Source organism: Camelus bactrianus, chromosome 8, assembly GCF_048773025.1.
Source record: "Camelus bactrianus isolate YW-2024 breed Bactrian camel chromosome 8, ASM4877302v1, whole genome shotgun sequence".
Taxonomy (NCBI): domain Eukaryota; kingdom Metazoa; phylum Chordata; class Mammalia; order Artiodactyla; family Camelidae; genus Camelus; species Camelus bactrianus.
The window spans coordinates 41,098,981-41,121,123 of NC_133546.1; the positions used below are offsets into that span (position 1 = coordinate 41,098,981).

A 22,143-nucleotide genomic window follows, 5' to 3' on the forward strand; every position below is an offset into this window, starting at 1 on the left:
GATATAGGACCAGGAACTCCCTCTTAAAGCAGAAACTTTAGAAATCTTACCATTAGCGGGACGCCACGTCTCGAGCATAGCTTCTAGCTACTAAGGCCATGTCCCTAGGATGAACCCAGCCCGCCTTAAAATGCTGGCCTGAGACAGCTCAGTGGAATTTACTGTATATTCCAGCCAAAAGCTGCATACCCATGAACTCCCTCTTAAAGCAGAAACTTCAGAAAACTTACCATTAGAGGGACGCGGCGTCTCTGCCTCCGGCCGGCCGCCATCTTGAGCTGCAGTGCCGAGCTCAGCGCCTCTGCGCACGACGCTCCTGAGCTGCGCTGGGCGCAGGCGTTTTGCTTTAGGAACTCTGGTCTGAAAGGCTGGGTGCAACGCCTCTGCGCAGGGCACCCTAGGAGTGAGTGAAACTAGAGTAAGCACAAAGAAACAAAAAAGTTTAGACTTTTTTTTATTACCCAGATTCTATTTTTATTCCCCAGAATTGTTAATAGGTTTTGCCTGTGACAAATCCTCCCTCTGTCTTGTCCTGCTGTCATTCCTGACGGGCGCTGAGGGGCAAAGGTCCATCTTCTGTAACTTGTTCCTGCTAATTTGAGGGGTTCTCATAACCCTGGGGAGAGGGGCAGGACTTCTCCCCAGCTGCCTTTCTATGTGTTTGGTTGTCCCCAGGCCTCAATCCAAACTGTTTGTATCCCTGAGTGACCACCATTTTTCTAACCTTTTGGAGACAAAGGGAAAAATGAAGGTCTCTAGGTCTTTTGCCTGTAGGCACAAGTGTGCCTTGATGTCCAGGCTCACTGCCATGGTCTGAATCTCCCTGGCCACATTTTTGCTGTTTTTTGGAAAAGAAGCTGCAGGTCAGAGAGAGGTTCACATGAGTAGTCAGGAGGGTACATTGCCCCAGGTTGTCTCTCCAGAGGATGGGGCTCAGGGGCTCTTCTCACATGACTGTGATGTGCCCATGGAGGGATCCCTGCCACTTCAGGGCAGAATGGGTCCACTAAGGAGTGAGCTGACCTTGTGGGCTGCCAGTTTTCCAGGTTTTTTAGGTGCACTCAGTCTCCTGGCTGGAAGGGGTGGAAGGCCAGCTCAGAGGGTATGGGCAGCACCTGGTTACCATATGCCCTGAGAGCTTTCATGGTTTCTCCTACCTGGAGGACACATTTGAATTGTTCCACTTCAAGGAGGTTAAGATATTCCTTCTCTTGGTCTTGGGAAATGGGTCTACCATCCATGAGTTCAAATGCACTTCATTTTAACTTATCCCTTCGGGCTAACTGTATAGGGACCAATCAGAGGCAACTTAATCCAATTTTCCTGAGTTTCCCAACACAGCCTGGCTAAGACTCTTTTCAAGTCTGACTGGATCTCTCTCTCTCTCTCTCTCTCCCTCTCCCTCTCCCTCTCCCTCTCTCTCTCTCTCCCTCTCCCTCTCCCTCTCCCTCCCTCTCCCTCTCCCTCTCCCTCTCTCTCTCTCTCTCTCTCTCTCTCTCTCTCCTTTCCCCAGTGATTGGGTCACCAGGCTGAGTGCAAGATCTATTTTATGCCCAGGGTACTCATTTCCCCTTCATCACTTGAGACACAAATGCTGGACCATTATCGTTTTGTTGGGATCCTGGGATCCCAAACCTAGGGATTATTTCTTTTAGTAATGACTTAGCCACTTGAGCTGCCATTTCAGTTCTAGCAGGAAATGTTTCTCTCTACCCATAATATGTGTCTACTAACACCAAGAGATACCTGAAATTTCCTGATCATCTTGGCATGACAGTGAGATCAAAATGCCAATCTTCCCCAGGATATGTCCCACTGATGCAAATGGGCTTGAAGTAAGTTACTGTATATTCTGGGGCAAGGAGGGGATTCTCGGGGCTCTGGTGTTGGGGTCGTTCATTGTGCAGATGACATAGGTCTCAACTGTTTGACTGATTATACTTTTCATGCCAGGAGTTACCATGATCTCAATTAACCAATTATATAGAGCTTCCCTCCTGTAGTGAGTTCCAGGAAGGAAGGAAGGAAGGGAGAGAGAGAGAAAGAGAGAGGCAGAGAGAACTTACCATTATAAAACCTTTTCTGCCCCTTGGAGATAGAAATCTTCCACCACCCAGAACTGTCTCCTTCAGGACCTGGAATTGTAAAACTCCAGGGAGGCAGCTTTCCCTATCTTGCCTCAGGACCCTGTGGGAGAGTGAGGACCTAGTTTAGTTGGGTGCTTTACTCCTATTTGCAAAACTACCTCCTGTCCTGAAGATATAAGAAGTTTGTTTTTCCTCCAGATAAGTGCCAATTAACAAACCTGGATGGCTTTTTCACAGTGACTAAACCCTTACCCACATTTAGTAATTTTCCACTTTCCTGACTCTGCTAGAGCCCCCTCCCAACTTCCTCATTCTCCCTTTAAAGCACCCAGTCACCTCTACATGATCAGAGTTGAGCTCAGGTCTATACTGAAGCCTCTTTCCCTTGCTGCAGTAGTATTACTGAATAAAATCTGTCTTGACCACTTTTAACTAGTGTCCATCTTTGTTCCATGATATCTCAGCCCATTTCCCTAGTCCCAGTGATGTTGTTTGCCACCTGAGTCCTGACTCTACTTCACTAGCTTCTACATTCTTTATGTTTTAGAGGTGATTACTACCCTAAGAGGTCTTTCCTGAGTACTAAACATCTTTAAATCCTTAAAAAAAAAAAAAAAGACTAATTTTGGAAAAGGACATTTTAGTAATCTATTCTTTTAAGCTAAGTTTCAACTCACTACTACTCAACAGCGAACTAATCCTTCAGGATTTAGATCATCCTAATGGAGAAAACAGCTAAAAGAAAGAAAGAAGTACCACCTCTCTCTCCCTTTGAGAAGGAGGAGAAACTGAGAAAAATATCTCTGCTTTTGGTTTTAAATGTCACAACTTTTGTTTGCTGAATGGGAGGAAATTCTACTTCCAGAAAAAAGAAAAATAGAAGAGCTAAGATGTAAGAAGGGATGGTGAGACAGAAAGTGGATTAGTGGTTGCCTAGGGCTGGGAAGGGAGAGATGGAGACCTGGGGATGACTGCTAAGGGGTGGTGTTTTTTTTCAGGGTGATGAAAATGTTCTAAAACTGATTGTGGTGGTTGTTGCCTAATTCTGTGAGTATAGTAAAATCCATTGGGTTATATATTTTTTAATGAGTAGATTGCATGATACTGTGAATTACATCTCAATAAAGCTGATACCAATAAAAAAGGAACAATGAATGATGTTATTGATAAATGCAGATAAATCTAAATAAACAGTGTTGTGTAAAACAGTTGTAACAAAAACAACATCTACTTAGGAGGCGTTGCAGAGTCAAGCTAGAATGAAAATGCTGACCCAAAATGCACACAGTAACTGGGAGGAGGTGATTGGAGTTAGTGTTCTAAGTTCTCAATTGGCATAATGACTGTTCTTCTCAGGAATTATTTAAATAACTGGCTTATTTCCTGTTTTAACCCTTGATGAATCTATTGTCATCCTTCTCATCCTACTAGGATATTTTTTCTGGGAAGAACTGATGATCCAACCAGAGAGAGACAGAAAGGATACTAACACTTGTTAATTCCAAATTACTTTCTATCTTTCTTTTCTTCCAAGTCCTATTCTTTAACAAAGTCAACTTCATACTGTTTTAAAACCTATAGCACCCAAGGATTAGATTTGTACTGATGAGTGAGTATCTAGACCTGGTACTAAAATTAATGCCAAATCTTCACAGAAAGAGGATGAATTTTCCCACAAACACTGAAGATCGGCTAGATTCTATTTTGAACTCTGCCAGTCATTAGCTAGGTGGACTTAGGAGCATGCTGAGCCAGGCATTGGCTTCCTCATTTACAGAATAGAGAATAAAATAGTTATTGTGTCCCTCATATCTTGGCTGTAAAAATCCAGTAAAATAATGTCTAAACTAGAGTTTTAGAAACTGTAAAGTGCTATACAAATAGATAGTAGCATTATGAAAACTGTATTTTTATGATATTAAGTGCATAATAGGAAATCTTTCTCTAAAGTTTCCAGGAGGTTGTACCTATAGAAATTCACTTAAATTTTATGTTAAACATGTTGAATTTTCGGAACCCAACTTTGTGATTTGAACATGATACACGCACATTTCTGTGTAATCGATTCACTAATGGTTTAATTCTTCACTTAAGATGTTTAATGTTAAAGTCAACATCATCTTCGGACATTATAAAAGAAATACATAGCTTAGTGTTATGGAGGTTAAAAGGGAGGGAAAAGTCACTGCAGAGAAAGGACAATGAGAACTACAATCAAATAAAAATTAATGATAAAAATACCACCATACTTTTAATATATTTGCGGCACTGAGATATTTTTTATATATGTCATTTCATTTTATATACAACAAAAACAAAATTAGACAGGGAATTAGATTTAAAAGTTGACTTTCTGTCTGGTAGTTAATACAATACTTGATTTTAAAATAAACACGCTCAGCTATTTCTGGGTGTGACAAGTAGAAATGATTTTACTATAAAATTGGCTGGCTGTATAAAGCAGAGGGGAGAGATTATCCAGCTAACTTGACCTCTTTAACCGCATGAGCCTAAATTACTGAAATGATCTGTTTGGATCATGTACATTAATTTAATTACCTGTATCATTGTTACCTCTCCAACTCACACTTTTCTGTATAAACACAAGATTAGAGAAGGAAAGATTCTGCCTCTCAACTTACTGGCAGGACAAATTTACTAAACTCCAGCAACTATTTAACGAAGTGAAAAGAAATTTTAGGAGGGAAAAAAACACACCCTTTTTCTATAAACATTAGTTACATATACCAATGAGATACCGAGATTAAGAGCAATTGGGATCCCACGCCAAAATAAAATTCAGTTCCTATCTCTTTCCTTAAGATATCATTCTACTAAATGAGACCCCTAAAACAAAAACAGAATGAACTGGCTCCTTTTAAGTTTAGCAATTACAAATGCAAAATGAGTCTCCTCCTGCAGACAGAGAGCCAGAGGACTACTCAAGCTAACGCAATAATGGTAGCTGTGATAAATTATGTAGGCACGATATCAGAAGCTGAATGGGGGGAAGAAATGGAGGACCCATTTGAAAATTTGAAATTTGCTCAAAGCTGCTCCTGCAATAGCTCCCAGGAAGATAAAGCCCTGAGCACTGAGCAGTAATAAACTCCACAGTTCTGTATAATTTATCAACTTTTTTCCTTTTCATTTCTAACATTGACCCTTCATGGTTAACTGAAGAAACAAAGAACTAAATAGCTTCCTTAGCCATTTGATAGAGCAATTATGAGCATCCTGACTGATATGTTTTCTGCTCAATCTACTAACAAATGGTGTCCATTTCCCTCTTGATCTACACCACTATCTCTGTGTTCGACTTGACTGGTGCAGAACACGGCTTTCCCTGCCCTTGTTCCTGTAGCCCTCTTCATTTGTCTCTTTCTCATTAAGCGCTTTTATGTGCTCATTATAATAGAAGAAAAGCGGACTCTTTATGAAAGTTTTCCTCAGCTGCCCTAGGTTAATATTTTGAAAATGTGATTCCTACGGGCTCCCTGACAGCAGGGCAAATTGAAAGCTAATCAGTGGAATCTTTCTTAAGTATCAGTATCTTTTCAAAGAAATTTCATGTCTTTGAAGAGAATTGTTTTTTGCGGTACCAGGCAGTAGAATGTGATGCAGCCTTCTTGAAAGAGTCCGAGACAGTTTAAAACCCGGGGATAATAAGAACTTAAAAGCTGAGATGTACCCCAGGCACTGATTTCCCCTCACTGTAATTGTCTTTACTTCCTTATACATTAATCTCTCATTATAAGAACACACATTTTGTGCTAATCTGGTGGAATCCCTTTGTGTAAGAGAAGTTTAGACCCAGAGCGCATCCCTTCCAAGCTCTTTGTTTCTTGGGAGTAAAAAACAAGACCAGGGAGGGTAAGTGATTTATCCAAAGTCACAAAGCAGGTGAGTAACATAGTGTGAGCTTCCTGTTTTGTTTTACTTTAAAAGGAGCAGTGGGTGGGGAGATAGTTTTCTGCAGTACAGTAGGAGCAGATTCTGTAGTCCTCTGGTCTCTGCATTTTCTCGTCCATCTGATAGGGATGATGACGCTGCCCTCTTCACCTCACAGCGCTCCCCTCCACTTATCTATTGTAGTGGATCCCCTCTGCTGGTGGTAGGGGGTGGGGTATGTGTGGGAGACCATATTATCCTTGTGTGGCTTGTGCTCCAGTCTAGAAATTGTACTTAGGTCAGTAAAGCTTTGTGGATAGCCACCATGTTTCTGAAGGCAGACACCATTCCCTGGGCTGGGTACCCAAGGAAAAGACGAGCCTCAGGAAAGATCACAGAACTGAGAGGGAAAAATAAAGGGGAGTGGAATCCTAGCGCTATAAGAAGATGTAAAGGATTGTGTTCCTACTTGATGGGGTTAAGACAGCGTCTCTCTTAAAGCCAAGTGGCTGGAAAAAGGAGGGTCCGCTGTGAAGACCACAGCCTACATGCAAGTATCCCTTCTCTGAAGGCTGGAGGGTCTGGCGGCAGGGCTGTACACGGAATTTGTTGGGCCCGCACACTGCAAAATGAAATTATTAACAATTTCAAGCCAGTGACAGCAGAGCATTAAACCAAGCATCTTGGGACTTTCTGAGCAAAGTGCCCCCATAAAAATGCACAGGTCACATGCTCAAGGGCTAACCCTGTCTGGACGCAAGTTGTTCCTTGGGCAAATTCTGGTCTAAATATCTCCAATAAAATCTTCACTTGCAAGGGGTTTTGAAGAGAAGAAACTTGTGAAAGTGTCTTTTGAAGAATGGTCTGACTGTGGCTGCTTGGGTGGGAGGCAAGGAGCCTTCACAGAGGAAGTGGATCTCAGGGCCAGGAGATGAGACGCTGAGACCCAGCAGACCCTGTGCTTGTGAGGAGTCTTCCTTCATTGCCGGTCTAAGAGGCTCTGGGCTCTGTGTTTAAGGGAAGATGCAGTTTCCTTACATTTTTATCAAGAGTTGACCTTGAATACTGCAAGACAAGAGTAAGGAAGCAGGATCTGTGTCCCCTGTTCCCCACATTATTCCTGGCATCTGCAGTGCCTGGCACATGGTAAGCACTCAGTAAATATTTGTTGATGAGTGGTAACATACCTGGTTATCTTGGGGTCAGAATTTGGCAGGGCCCTTGTAGCCCTGAAAGGAAGATCTGAGATTCAGAACAAAGAGGTATCTCTGGTAATAAATAGAGGAATGACTTGAAGTATGTTAATCATACTGCAATATAAGAAAATGTTAGCCTGCCCAAGAATGCATTTTGCATACAAACTAATTATAAATTATTTTACAGATTTATTTAATGCTTAACAAGATTTTTCTAAGATATGTAGCTGTTCTTTTCTTTTACTATCAATGTTACCTAGGAATAACAGCACTGCATGCTTTCTTTTTAAGTTCTGTTCTTTAAAGAACATAGTCAGTGGGAGAAACTGGAAGAAGGCACAGAAAGCTGAGGAGAAAGACCCAGAAAAATGAAAACAGAAAGAAAGGGATAACAGGGGCCTCAGAAATGAGCACAGGCCTCCTTGGAAAGGGAAGAGGCTAGAAAGGGAAGGAGCAGTGACAGGTGGGCGTTCTCTCCTTTTCCCTGACAGCTCCTGGCATCACACTGCACACTCAGTGGGCACTCAGCAAAAACCTGATTAATGAATACATAAAAGAAAAAAAAATGAATGGGACATAATTAGTCGTGTGCTGGCAAATACTTAACAACCTGCTCTTGGGGAGGGGGTTGCCTTTCTAGTGTTTGTCAATATCAGTTGCATAAATCCTCCCTCTGTGGCCAATTTTAAGCTCCCCGTGAGAGTTCACTAAGTGTGGATTGGGAAGAGAGGCACAGTAGTATCTCCGCTGTACAATGCAACAGACCTAACTTCCAGAGCATAGATAATAGTCAAATGTAGCATGATAATTAGGAAATAATGAGTTTTTAATATTTATTGGCTTTGTTTTTTAATTCCTTTAATGGCGAATTTCCATAATGTAGTTCTTAATCATGGCTTTCACAAGCGGCTTGCAGAGTACGAGCCAGCTCCAGCACTCCAGTGGATGGGCACCATTGGATGCTGCCACTGTCCAAGTTATAGAGAAAGAAGAGCTTTTTCCATTTTTCTTTCTTTCAAAGAATTGAGAAAAGAAAGGTAAAAATAGGAGTCAGGACAAGAGATCTCCTATGAATAGTTTCTCCATCACTTTTTCAAAGACATTTTTTGATACCCAACTCAACAGAATTTACAAGTTAAATGTTTAAGGAAAATGAGTGATATATCTATTTCTACCTATAAACTCTATGACAGTTTCAACACTAAATGAACTTAATAGGGAGACAGAGTTGTACAATGTAAAAAGCCCAAAACTAGAAGTTAACAACTCCAGATTTAATAGTTTGAGGCTTCAAGCAGGTCATTTCACTTCCCTAGGTCTCAAGATTGCCCACTGCCCCACTTATATCATAGGATGTTGTGGGGTTTGGGAGGGGGTCTTCTAACGTGCTGAAATGTTGATAATCTGCTACTTATTCTCAAATGGCTTTGTAAAAATAATATATGTCTACATAGAAAAAGATAAAGCAAATGTAGCAAAATTTAACAATTGGTAAATCTAAGTGAAGGATATATAGGTATTCAAATTTTTCAAAATAAAAAGGTCGGGAAAATGAGGTTATAACTTAATGAGGTTATTATATGTGTGTGTGTGTGTGTGTGTGTGTGTGTGTGTGTGTGTGTGTGTGTGTGTACACAGCACTCTGTAAACCTGTAAAGTATTCTACAAAGATAAAGCACTATTACCTATTTAAAGCAGATACCATAGCTCTTAGGATATTCAAAGTTCATTGCATCTAACTGATTCAATTATTCAGCAATTATTTACTAAGCATCAGTGACCTAAATGCTGGTGATACAACAATGAACAAGGCATAGTCCTTAATCTCATAGAAGTCACACTCTAGTTAGAGGGGCACACAGTATACAGGCAATTACAGTTTGGTTTCAATAGAATTAAATAAAGGATGCTGTGCTGACACATAGAACATATAAGCCAGTCCTACGTGATCAAAAAAGACTTTCCCAAGGAGCCTAAAACCTAGAAAATAAGAATTAATCCAAGGTCTGGGAAGAGGGGAAAAGTCAGCATTAGTAGGTGTGGCTAACATTTATTAAGTATTACTATGTGCCAAACAATGGTCTAATTACCTTATATGCTCATTCACTGTTCACAGAAGTTCTTTCAGACAGGACATTTGTATGGGGTATTATCTATTGGTGTCCCAGACCTGATAAATGAGGCACAGAGTTATTGTTTTCAGGCTACGGAAACCTTATATAGAAAGACCCTGATGCACAATCTATTCAAAAGAACTGCAAATTGTTCTGTGCTGAAGTTTGTATATGTAGGTACTGGGAGATGGGTGGTAGTAGTGAGGAATTGCAGTGGGAAGAAGGAAGAGTTCTTTTAAAACCACATGGATAAAAGGAACCCATTAAAGAGTATTAAGCCTGAAGACTACATGGTCAGACCACTCTGTCATCAGTATGGAGAGTAAAATGAGGCAAAACAAAACTAGCAGTAGGGAGACCAGTTAGGAGCCCATAAAATCTAAGAGAAAGAGAGTGTGGCCTGAACCAAGGTATTCACAAAATGACAGTGCAGAGAGGTAGGCAGATCCTAATAAGGCGTTGGAAATAGAATTTTACTGGTGGGGTGGAGCTAAGGAAGATGGATTCCAAGGTTTCTGGGTTGGTAAACCCAGCAGCAGACGGAGGGCCATTCACTTGACATACTGAGGGGAAGAGGTGAAGGAAGGTGAGATGAGACGCTGTGACAGTGAGACAGTGATAAATAGATAAACCAAGATCTTACGGAGATCAATACATAAGAATCTGACTGAAGTGGCAGTCAAAACCAATGTTACTTTGATCATCTACTATAAAATCTTTCAAAAAAGAAAGTCAGTTGTTGAATTACGGGAGAAACAAGTGGGATTCCCATTAATCTGGTTGGTTTTAGTCATAAACAGTATAGTGAATATGAAAAATACTTTGTAAAGTATAAAAACATTACCTTCCATTACCATTATTATCATTACTTAGTAATAGTTTCCTTCTGGGGAGGGTATAGCTCAAGTGGTAGAGCACATGCTTAGCATGCACAAGGTCCTGGGTTCAATCCCCAGTACCTCCTCTAAAAATAAATAAACCTAATTACCTCCCCTCCCTGCTAAAATAAAATAATAATAAAAAAATTCCTTCCTTTTATTAGAGTCAAACCCTTCAAATGGTCCCTTTGCTCTGCCCCTCTGCAAAAATGCCTCTTTTACTCTTTTTTTTTTTTCACCTCCTTATCCCCTACTTCAAGGTTCAATGGAAGAAAATTTAGGTGGAGTTAAATCTCTCCATCAATCAATCATCAAATCTTCTCTCATCAACCAATAAACAAGTATTTATTAAGAGTCTCCCAGTGGTGATCATTTTGTAATGTATAGAAATATCAAATCACTGTATTATGCATTAGGAACAACATAGTGTTGTGGGTCAATTAGACTTCAGAATCAAACACACTCATAGGAAAAGAGATCAGATTTGTGGTTACCAGAGGCAGAGGGTGGGGTAGGAATTGGATGAAGGTAGTCAAAAGGTACAAACTTCCAGTTATAAATAAGTACTAGGGGTGAAATGTACAACATGATAAATATAATTAACACTATTGTACATTATATATGAAAGCTATTGAGTCCTTATCATAAGGAAAAATTATCTTTTTCTTTTATTTTGTATCTGTATGAGATGATAGATGTTCACTAAACATTTTGGTAATCATTTCATGATGTATGTAAGATAAATCATTATGCTGTGCACCTTAAAACTTACTTATACAGTGCTGTGTGTCAATTACATCTCAATAAAACTGGAAGAAAAAATTAATTAAAAAAAAAAAGAGCCTCTCATGTGAGCATCCAAAGCTCTGTGAGTGACATTGCAATCAAGGGACCACTTTCTTTGGGATCAGATAATTCTGAATTTAAATTCTCCTGCATTTACCAGCCACATGCCCTTGGGTAAATAACCTGTTCATTTCTCTGAGCTTCAGTTTCCATCAGAAAAAATAAAATGGATATACTTCACAGGTTTGATTACATGAGATTTTAAATGTGAAATAAAGTAACAGAGAGTCTAGGACTCAATAAATGTGGTTTCTGTCCACCCCATAAAGCTGTTGCCCAGGATAAATGAGCTAATACTCAAAAGACACTTATGATTTCCTTGCAATGATTCTGCCATATAAGTTCAGTCGTTTTTAATGAACTTTGCTGCTGTTGTTCCTGTTACAGTTTTTAGTGGTACCAGGGCTTGTGGGAACCATGTCTACATGCCTTTGAATAGCACTTGAACATATCTGTATTGTTATTATTTTTGAATTCCCTCGTCTCTCTGCTTCAGCTTGGGAATCAATTCTTTCTTTGCTTCTGCTGCTTTAGAGAAACAGTCAGATGTTTCTTCAGTTTGTCATTTCTGGCCACGTATTCTGTTATTTACTCTTCTTTGTTCAGCTAAGATACTGTGTCTATTAAAGCTTCCATAGTCTGGAGAAACTATAATTGTCCTGTTCCTGGCACACAAAACGAAAGACACTGGGAGATTAAAAACTGGAGATAAAGGAGGGCTTAAATGTCACTGTAGGTCTTTAACTTTATTTTAATAAAAAGAAATCATAAATTTTTAAAAACTTCAATTTTATATAAATTATTATTTCCAGTATGGCTGCACTGATAGATGATTATTAAAATAGCCATTAAAGTTGGCATAGCTAAAGGGAAGGGACTCTGGGTTTGGAGAAGCAGTTAACCTTCTTCCCAATTTAACAGCATTGTCTATAAGGGTTAGATGGTATGGCTTCTCTTTGGCATAATACAGTCCTAGACGAAGACCTACAACTCCCAGCTTTTCGAACTCCATCACAGCTGATACTCAAGCACCTCATGATGTCACAGAAAAGCAAAGAGACATCTTGTATGTTAAATTTATCGAGTATCTTTGGTTTTTCCTGAGCAAGGTTTATGCTGAGGCCACTCTGATATTGTCTCCTAACACATAGTCTGAGTGATTACAAGATAGAATGAGGGTTCACCTCCTGTGTCCTAGAGAGCCTCATTAGGAACTGTTGCCTCTGCCTCCTCACGTCTCAAAAATGCCAAGAGATTGCGACTTAGCAAAATAAATGTTAACTTTTTGTTTGTCTGTAATTGGGACATCTTGCTCTGCACAGAAAATATAGTATTAGTTAGCATTTTAATGTTTAACAGGAGTTTCCATTAAAAGTTACTTGTATTAAAAATGGACTTAGATTTTTCACAATCCAATTACACTATTCATGAGAACTGCATTTATTTTATTCTTCTTTTTAAAATGTACTGCAAGAACACAAGTATCACCCCCCTGAAGATACTAACTGCTTCATTTTTTGTGAAGTGCCCAAGTGTTCATGAAGTTCTGCCCACCGTATCTCACTCAAGTCTCCTTACTCACCCCTGTAAGACAGACACGTTTATCTCCATTTAAAAGGTGAGGATACCAAAATACAGAAGGTTTCAATTACCAAACTAAACCAAAAATGTGACTCAGAGTCTTTGACTCCCAATCCAGTGGTCTTTGCACTTCACCCTGGACAGCTCGTTCATATTAGATGAGATCTGAAATAAAGATAGAAAATTCGTTTTCCTCGGTGTCGTAGTAGGCATAAAGATGCTTTAGAGGCTGTAATGGATCTGCCACAAGTAGAGAAGGCAGTGTAAAGAGCTGGGCCAGCGGCAAACAAAAGGCTGGAGAGAAAAGGACTCCCCTAAAGAGAAAACTCCAGCTGGAGTGTTTAAGGGATCTCAGACATAAAGAAGCTGGGCTGGCAGAGCAACTTGCCCCACAGAGGAAAAACTTCGTGGTGATAACTGGGCTCATCATAAAGGGAGAGTGCTGGAAACTTCGAGACAGAAAGACCTTCAGTGGCAGTAGGAGAAACAATGACCCCATGTTCAGTCCATTTAATGAACTGATGTTTACCAGACGACATGTGCATTGCAGAAGAGCACTTGATAGCTTTGCCATGGTATTCTCCTAAACCGTGGATTGCTTCCCAGTAGCCTTCACATCCTCAGTCACTTTTTGCGTCTTTTTCCTGCCTGCTAACCTGGAGCAGACTTCAGCTGTGAGCCGGCTTCATAACTTCACTCACGCCACACATGTAAATGTCTCCCAAGTGTTATCTCTAAACCCAGCTATGACCCTTTGGTCCTGTCATTGTCTACACAAGGGACCTGACTCATGACTACCCACCAATGGGAAGTGCGTTGGGATTTTTCTCCTCAAATTTTGCCTCCATCAGGACCACCCTCCCCAGAAAGTTATCAGTGGGATCTGGGAGTCTTGAAGGAGGAGACATAGGAAATATTCCAGGCCATTGAGGAAGCTGACAAAAGCATAGAGATGAGAGTGCAGGAGGCTGGGAGCCAGGAAGGGGCCGACCTGACAGGCCAGGGGCTGGTGTTGTGAGGGATAAACGTAAAGGAAGCTGGCTCCCTAGGCTAGGACCTCAGGAGGAAGGGCTTGGACTGTCAAGGGGAGGAGATTGGACTCGATCTGCTGAATAACCAAAGACAGATGAGGGGCAAGATAACTTGTTTTTGGAAGATTAATCAGACTGTGTGAACCATGGGAAAGGAACACAGAGAGACACACCCAAATGCTAGAAATAAGGGAGGCACTAAATGCCTAGACAGGACAAAGCAAGAAGGCATTAAGGAGCATTTGCTGACCATAGTGACTGGAGAGAAAAAAGACAAGAGAAAATGATTTTGAGTTCTGTGTATCATTCCCTCCACTGTGAGAATACAGACAATGATTAACACAGACCTACTGAGTTGGGAACTCTTGAGGGTCAGGGCGAGTGTGTGGTTTCTAAAGGCTCTGCAAGCTCTCACCACGGAGAACCACTAGCCTGTGGAGCAAAGCAGGCAGGTTCTGGGCTGACTACCTTTCCGTTAGCTTTCTTGTACTTCTGAGTCAGTCAGAAGGCTTAGCCCTCTGCTAGGAGATGGGGTGGTACATGCCAGAGGCAGCAGCTTACGCTGCTTCCTAACACTGGAATCCTAACTGTGGTTCTGACAGCAAGAACCATAAGAATTTAGGGAAGGAGGTGGGGCTGTGGACTAGGGCATCAGCCGGAGAGCCCTTCCTAGAAGAACTGGGACATAGCCCAGACCTTAAAGAATGGCTGAGCTGTAGCTGTAGACAGACGGGTCAGTGAGCTGGTGAAAAGTGGACAAGGCATTGCGTGGTACAGTTTTGAACAGGATATGTGGGTGCTACGTTTAGGCAGCAGAGGAGGCCAGATGACCCCAGTCTCCCTCCAGGTTGCTCCTCTGGACGAGGCTGGTGACCCTCAGTGAAGCCATGGGCAAGCACAATTTACCTTTGCTTTTCTGCTTCTCCCATCTCTCCTAGTCGTAGCTGGCCCTCTTCAACCATGCCATACCTTTAACTCTCCCATTCTGTTTTGAGTATAGGTTAAATGCATTCACACTAAGATACAATGACATTTAATCCCTTATATTAGTCTGGCATATTAAGAAGTCTTTGTATGGTGATGTTACTTATAGAAACCTTATTTCACTCTCACTACAATCCTATGGACTTGGAAGATCGGAGATTGTTTCCATTCTTCAGGGAGGGAAAGAAAGGTTCAGAGAGTCTAAGTGGCTGCCTCAAGATCACAGAGATACTAATGGGAGATTTTGACTGAGGGACTGGAACAGTTTTCTTTCTGCCACCCTGTTCAGCATCTTGCTGCAGTATTTGCATTTCAACAGGGATCAGAGCCCTATGCTAATGACATGTGGCCCAGAGGATTTCAGGTATCAACCCAGAGATAGGAGATTGATCTTTCAGCGAAGCCCTGAGTCATACTACATGAGTTACTGCCTTTGCCTCCATATGACCTGCCAGGTGTGTGATCACAGGCAAGTTAGAGAAAATTGTCTAAATTTCATTCTACCTGTTTATAAAGTGGAAATGACTGTATCTGCTTCATAGGATTTTTCTGACAATTTGCTGAAATACCACTTGGACAATGTCCTTGTCACACAGTAGACCTCAATAAACCTCATTTTCTCTCCCCTCTCTCTGCCTCATTTCACCTACACATAAGGCAAACCATGCTAAGCCAAAACTCCAGGCTCACCCAGCCCTGCAAAGACCCTTCTCATTGCTTCCTCTTTGCCTTTCTCTTAGCCGTTTCTCTCTCCCCCTCAATCCCCGTGTCCAACCACACCAGCCTTCCTTCACTTCTCAAACTAGCCAAGCATGTTCCCTTCTCAGTACTTTTGTGCATGCTGATTCCTCTGCCTGAAATCTACTTTGACCACCTCTTGCCCTCGGTCCTTATGCTCTAGCTATAAGCCCAAGTGTCACTTCTTCAGGAAGGACTGAAATAGATTCCTCCTTTTATTCTTTCTCACTGCATCCTGTACTTTTCCTTTGTTATTATAATTTGTAGGTGTATGTGAATCCTACATTTACTGGTTTAGTTTCTGTCTTCTCCACTAGACTACAGCCTCCCAAGTTGGCCACTATCTCCAGGGCATGCAGTATAGAATCTAACGCATAAGACACGTTCCATAAATCTTTGTGGACTGTGTGTTGGATGAATGCTGCTCTTCCCTCTCCATTTTGGAGTGCCCTCCTACAGCCTCCTCACCAAATCATGCACTACATGCCACAAAGAAAGCATTCGCATCGAGCCCACTTACCTGACTATTTCCTTCATTTTCTTTCCTCAACCTGTATTCGTATGTTATCATGAATTAGGTGGCATTCTCAGGTTGTTTCATGATTCTCTAATCACATTATTAATTTTCCAAGGGCAACAACTCTTTCAGGACCTTTTTTTGAATCCGTCATAAACCCGGTAGAATAGCTGGAAGTGCTGTCAGTGCTCAGTAATTTCTTGATGAATGAATGAATCCCAGTATAATCCTTTTGCACAGAGAAGCATTTTTACATAGCAAATGTGGAGATGCCATTGCAGCAAAACAGTTTCTAACCACAACCCATTGCTGTAGTCCCTTTTTCTGGGTTACTATTTTGAGTTTCAATGAGAAGCAAACAATCTTATCTTGAAAAGGGGATTGGATTTATTTTTAATAAGAAAGGCTGAATTGGAAGCCTGCATTTCTCCCCCAGATTTAATAACAGCACTAGGAAAGCCTTATATTCCTCAGCTAGCTTTATTTCAGGTATAAGAGTACACAGCTTCCAGGTGAGCTTTTGTCTTGATGTTAGAGAGAGATTTGTAACACCAACCCCATTTAAATTCATTGAGAGCCAGGAGGGGGTCACATAGCAAGGGCATCCAGTCTGAGCATGTTTTGAGAATCAGTCAGTCCAAACCAGGAGGAGCTAAAGGGAAACGTCAGGTTACTCAGAGCCACTGTCCTCAAACATTTGAGGTCCTGAGAGTTACTGCTGATGACCTCAGAGAAATAGCTTTTGCTCTTGCCCCTTTCCTCCATTCACAACTATAACAAGACAAAACAAAAAGCATATCAGCAAAACATGTCATTGTTATACCCCAATGACAAGTTACTGAACAGGGTTTCAATTTCTACCTTCAGTGTACTGGTTGCCCTGCTGGTAAACCTCAGGTTCCTCAGTTGCTCATTTTTATCAGTATTCTTTGAATGATTAACAACAAAACCAAATATATATATATTATACATGCATTTATATATGCCTTTAAAATTATATATGCATTTTAATTTACTTTATCAATTGCCCAGCAAGTTCTGTCTAGGTAGTATCTTCGCCCTAGTTTGGTATTAGATCTTACAACACAGGCCAGGAAAAGAAAGGTAAGTTTGGCTAAATACCTGTCACACCGTAAACATTGCCAGGGTTGATGTGGCATCTGTTCTTTGTGTGACATCACCCAGTCACCTGTATTCCCACCCCTGCTTGGCTTTGTGACAATCAACAGAACCAATAAGAGACAGTGGCTGATCAGTCCCCTTCTCTCCCCATCTCCCAGGCTGCAGAAGTCCTGAAGGTTGATGGAGGGCCATGCTATTCAAACAGCAGGCGTGGCTGAGACAGAAGCTCCTGGTGCTGGGAAGCCTTGCTGTTGGGAGTCTCCTGTATCTAGTCGCCAGAGTTGGGAGCTTGGATAGGTAGGTGATTAAACACATACTTATGCCAGTGTGACTTTAAGTATCTCTTGATTTAAACTTCCTTAGGACATAATTTTCAATTCGATCCATTTGTTTTCCTCCCTCAAAATTCCCAAGAAACACACTCTTCTTCAGTATTAAATCTGATTTATTGACTTTAAAGGAAAGAGATCCAAGTTCCCCAAACCAAGGTGTTCGTCAAGATCCATTTGTATTCTGTGTGTGTTGATGTCTGTTTTCAGAGAAGGGATAAAGCCATGTACAGTAAAAAATGTCATTTACTAGCACTCAGTGTGGTCTGTGCGCATCTGGTTGTTGACCTTTAGCCATAGCAAAATAGTGATGATGTATTTATATGTGTACATTTTGAAATTTATCAGTGGGCAATAAATGTGCTACCAAGAGAGTTAAAATTATGTATGAACTCATAAAGGAGCTCATCGGGTTTGGAATCCATTGCCCTGTAAAGACGGCTGCAGGCTCGGGGAGTTTTAACTATGTTAATTAGCTCTAGTTTCAGGAGCTGAGCAAACCAGACAAGGAGGCTGTCACTCAGAGTAATTGCCCAGAAAGCAATGGAAAATCCATAGAGAGGAAATTTACAGAGCTAGGGTTTGGTTCTAAATAAGCAAACAGTCGAGAGGTACTAGACCTGCAGAAGCCCCAGCAATGTCAGCCAGCTACTCACTGACTACTTCTGGACTGTCCCACATCCTTATAATTGGAAAGGACAGAGAAGTTAATTTCTGAAATGCAAAGCTTCCTTCTTTGCCCTTTAAAATTAATTCTTGGGCTGGAAACACTGAAGTATGTTCTCCATGAATTCAATTCCCATTTTGTATGAAAGTGCAACCACACATTAAAATGAGAGTATCTTCCTTACAGTGTTTTCCTTTCTAATCTAAAGATCTTATCACACAGATATTTAGCAAATAATATAACCATGGTCTTTATTTTTCTTCATCCAGTATTAATTTTGAGTGGTATGAACACCTTGGATGCTTTTCCATTCAAAATTCCTGAGTGTAAACTTTCTACTCACAAGCTGCTAACTACGGGAAATGGTACAAACCTGGAGCTTATCACTGACTTCAAGTAGTTCCCTAAAGTAGGGCTTATTGTTAGTGAAAAGCCTTGAGGTGGTACCATTGTCCTATGTCCATAATGGAACTTTTATATCAAGTTCTTCCTCATATCCTTAGACTGCGTCTTAAAACTTGCTTTATTGAGTAATTGATCTAATGATCATTAACACATTAGTTAGTTGATAACTCCTTTCCTTTTTTAATCTGCTCTCTAATCTCTAATGGCATAGCTTTTACAAAGAATTGGATTGCGTGGTGGGCTTTCTTAGAACCTCTCACTTGAGAGTTTGAGCAGATTGTCTGAAACTGACACATGCTGACTTAGGCCTGTCCTTTTGTGACTGACGACCCTGCTCCCTGGGAGTGGGAGGCTGAGCTTACTTCTACTGTCTCTTCCAATCCTAAATTTCATGTTTTTCAGTCTGGGGTCTATGCCTACTCTTCAGGAAGTGGAAACAATACACATTTTCTCCTATCCTGAGTTAGAGAGTCCAAAAAGCAATTGTTCTGCAGGAAATGAGCTCCACCGTAGAAGGCAGATACAGGAAAGGAGAAAAGGAGGGAAACGGCCCTTGCTAGAGGGAGGGAAAGTCCTTTCCAGCTCAAACAGGGCAGAGACTATTCCAACCTCTCTCAGGCTGGGTTCTGTGAGAATCAAGTTCTATAGGAGAGGAATGATTCACTGTTTCCTCAGTTCTTGCAAGGATAGCATCATTCTAGATGGTAGGAGAGAAGTCCATCCATCACAGTCAATGGATGCCTTAAGGACTTAGGGCTTTATTCTCAACCAGAACCCAACAAGAGCTAAAAGATGAATTTGTGACATCCCAATCAGTGTCACAATTAAAAACATCTTTGACTATGTGTGTGTTGCTATTTTTGTATCTTCTGTTTAGAGCTCTAGTATTTTTATTCTAGTAAGAAATTTATAAAAACAAAATTCATGTTTCTCTAAAATATTAACTGTGATAAATCCTGTTAGATTTTTATAGTATCCTTTATTTTCATGTTCCCCACACTGAGCATAAGTTGTTTTTAAAAACCATTAAAAAAAAAACACACAAAAAAGTAAAATATGTTTATACTTTTCCTGAAGTATTATGGTAGCTGTTTAAATAGAATCCAGGCCAAGCCCCTTCTCCTCAGTTCTGCAGAATGTCTTGGTGTGACCTTGAGGTTTTTCTCTTCTCCCTTTAATTATAAACATTGCAGAAGATAAGAAAGGTACAGTGGGATCTCCTGAGAAAAGCAAGAGACAGCCTCATTGCCACAAAGGGGGCATAGACTCCAAGTTATTAGGGTAACTAGAAGCTTCATTTGGACGGATTTGTTTAACAGGCATTTTGACAATATTACACTCTTTGACAATAAAGTGAAAATGCCTTCTCAGATAAACTTAGGGAAATTATAATGAATTTCAATTCCATTCCAGACTATACCCAAAAGGAAACTCAATTTATTAACCCCACAAATTGGCCACGCCAAATTAGTCACTCTAGTTTATATTATTGTGATTGTTACATCTTTCTCTCTGAAAAAAGCAGTGGGTGTTTATTACTTAGGGCAAAGTTGAAGTGGAAATAAATCCTCCTTTCTGGCTCCATCTTTTGCCTTCCTTCTTTCATGAGCTTCAGCCCCTGATTTAAATGGGCTTGGCAATGAGGACCTGAGGTTTCTGGTACCGCCAAGGTCTTGTTAATTTCTGGTCCCAAGTGTGGTAGGTGATATACAGCACTTGCTGATGGCATTGGGTTTGTTCCTACATTCAGCAAAGTAAAAACCTAATCCCAACCTCTTTAGAAAGAAAAAGAGAGGCAGAAGAAATATGTACTCTTCTAGCTGTCCCCAAGGCCAGAGGCAGAAATTCTCAAAGAATGAAAAGCTCAGCAAGTGTCAAGATTGGAATTTTGCAGGCTGATGACGCAAATAGCCAAGGGCAGAGACTGGGACCTCTTTTCAGATTATATCTCGAAGATTTTTCAGAGCTATGTGAATGCAGCTGAGCTGCAAGAAAATAATACCACATGAAACCCCAAAGATACGGTCTCCTAGCTGCCCTTTAGCCTCCCAGCTGAAAATTGTAATCTTCCGTCTTTCATGGTCTCTAAATGATGTTAACTGGTGAGCTGTTAAAAAGCTATTAGTATGGTTGGTGTCACTTGTCTGTTCTGTACTTCGAACATAAGTGCATGCTGTAGTCAATTCAGTGCTTGGTGAATAAAAATTTTAAGGAGCACTAATAAAAATATCCCATCAATTATGTGTGCTCCATTTAATACAGGGTTGCTTAAAATAAAATTTCCCAAACATATGTTCATTATGGATTGCAGCAGGTGGGGAACAGTGGTTTAATTTATGCATATAATGTCTTACTCTAACTGGGGAACCAGAGAAATGAGAAGTTCGTAGCAATGAGCTTCTTAAAGCATCTCCATGTTGCTTACAGGCTACAACCCATTTGCCCCATCGAAGGCCGATTCGGAGCCCGTGGTCAAGCTGAATTCCCCTTGCGTGCCCTGCAGTTTAAGCGCGGCCTGCTGCACGAGTTCCGGAAGGGCAACACTTCCAAGGAGCAGGTGCACCTTCATGACCTGGTCCAGCAGCTCCCCAAGGCCATTATCATCGGGGTGAGGAAAGGAGGCACGAGGGCCCTGCTTGAGATGCTGAACCTCCATCCGGCAGTGGTCAAAGCCTCTCAAGAAATCCACTTTTTTGACAATGATGAGAATTACGCCAAGGGCATTGAGTGGTATAGGAAAAAGATGCCTTTTTCCTACCCTCAGCAAATCACAATTGAAAAGAGCCCAGCATATTTTATCACAGAGGAGGTTCCAGAAAGGATTTACAAAATGAACTCATCCATCAAGTTGTTGATCATTGTCAGGGAGCCAACCACAAGAGCTATTTCTGATTATACTCAGGTGCTAGAGGGGAAGGAGAGGAAGAATAAAACTTATTACAAGTTTGAGAAGCTGGCCATAGACCCCAATACCTGCGAAGTAAACACAAAGTACAAGGCAGTAAGAACCAGCATCTACACCAAACATCTGGAAAGGTGGTTGAAATACTTTCCAATTGAGCAATTTCACATCGTCGACGGAGATCGCCTCATCACGGAACCCCTGCCAGAACTTCAGCTTGTGGAGAAGTTCCTAAATCTTCCCCCAAGGATAAGTCAATACAATTTATATTTCAATGCTACCAGAGGGTTTTACTGCTTGCGATTTAACATTATCTTTAATAAGTGCCTGGCGGGCAGCAAGGGGCGCATTCATCCAGAGGTGGACCCCTCTGTCATTACCAAATTGCGCAAATTCTTTCACCCTTTCAATCAAAAGTTTTACCAGATCACTGGGAGGACATTGAACTGGCCCTGAAATACTAAGTCATACAACACTGTGTGTTGTGCCTGGAGACACACAATGTCTCGTCTAGATTAAAATATGCACTTTTCCTAGACACAACTGTCCAACTCATTTTTTCATGTATACTTGTATATACGCAGTGTGTGACCAAATATAAGATCAGTTCTTTTTCTATTGAAAATTTACAAAAAACGATCTGCTATCTACATAGTTCCATCTTTTAAGCTATTTACAAGAAGAAGAGGTGGTGGTTTGGGGGGAAAGTGACTTCAGCTGTTCTTAAAGAGTTAGTCTTCCTTTCAGTCAGAATTTGTCGCCTGCCATTTTCAAAGATTTAAGCCAAAAGATTAACGTGTGAAAATGTACCAATGGCTGTGAAGCTTCAGGAAGTAGAGGATTTGGTAATGCATT

General features: G+C 41.0%; 1 protein-coding gene across 3 annotated transcripts in view; it reads left to right on the forward strand.

The window, feature by feature from the left end:
* The window catches only part of HS3ST5 (heparan sulfate-glucosamine 3-sulfotransferase 5), a 245,711-nt gene extending 223,580 nt beyond the window's left edge, over nucleotides 1-22,131 (forward strand). For all 3 annotated transcript variants that reach the window (XM_074368467.1, XM_074368466.1, XM_010965448.3), the window contains 2 exons: nucleotides 17,144-17,282; nucleotides 20,814-22,131. In XM_074368467.1, coding sequence (XP_074224568.1) covers nucleotides 17,176-17,282; nucleotides 20,814-21,744 — 1,038 coding nt within the window. In that variant the 5' untranslated portion in view covers nucleotides 17,144-17,175 and the 3' untranslated portion in view covers nucleotides 21,745-22,131. The remainder of the gene's footprint in view (nucleotides 1-17,143; nucleotides 17,283-20,813) is intronic.
* Nucleotides 22,132-22,143: the final 12 nt, after the last annotated feature.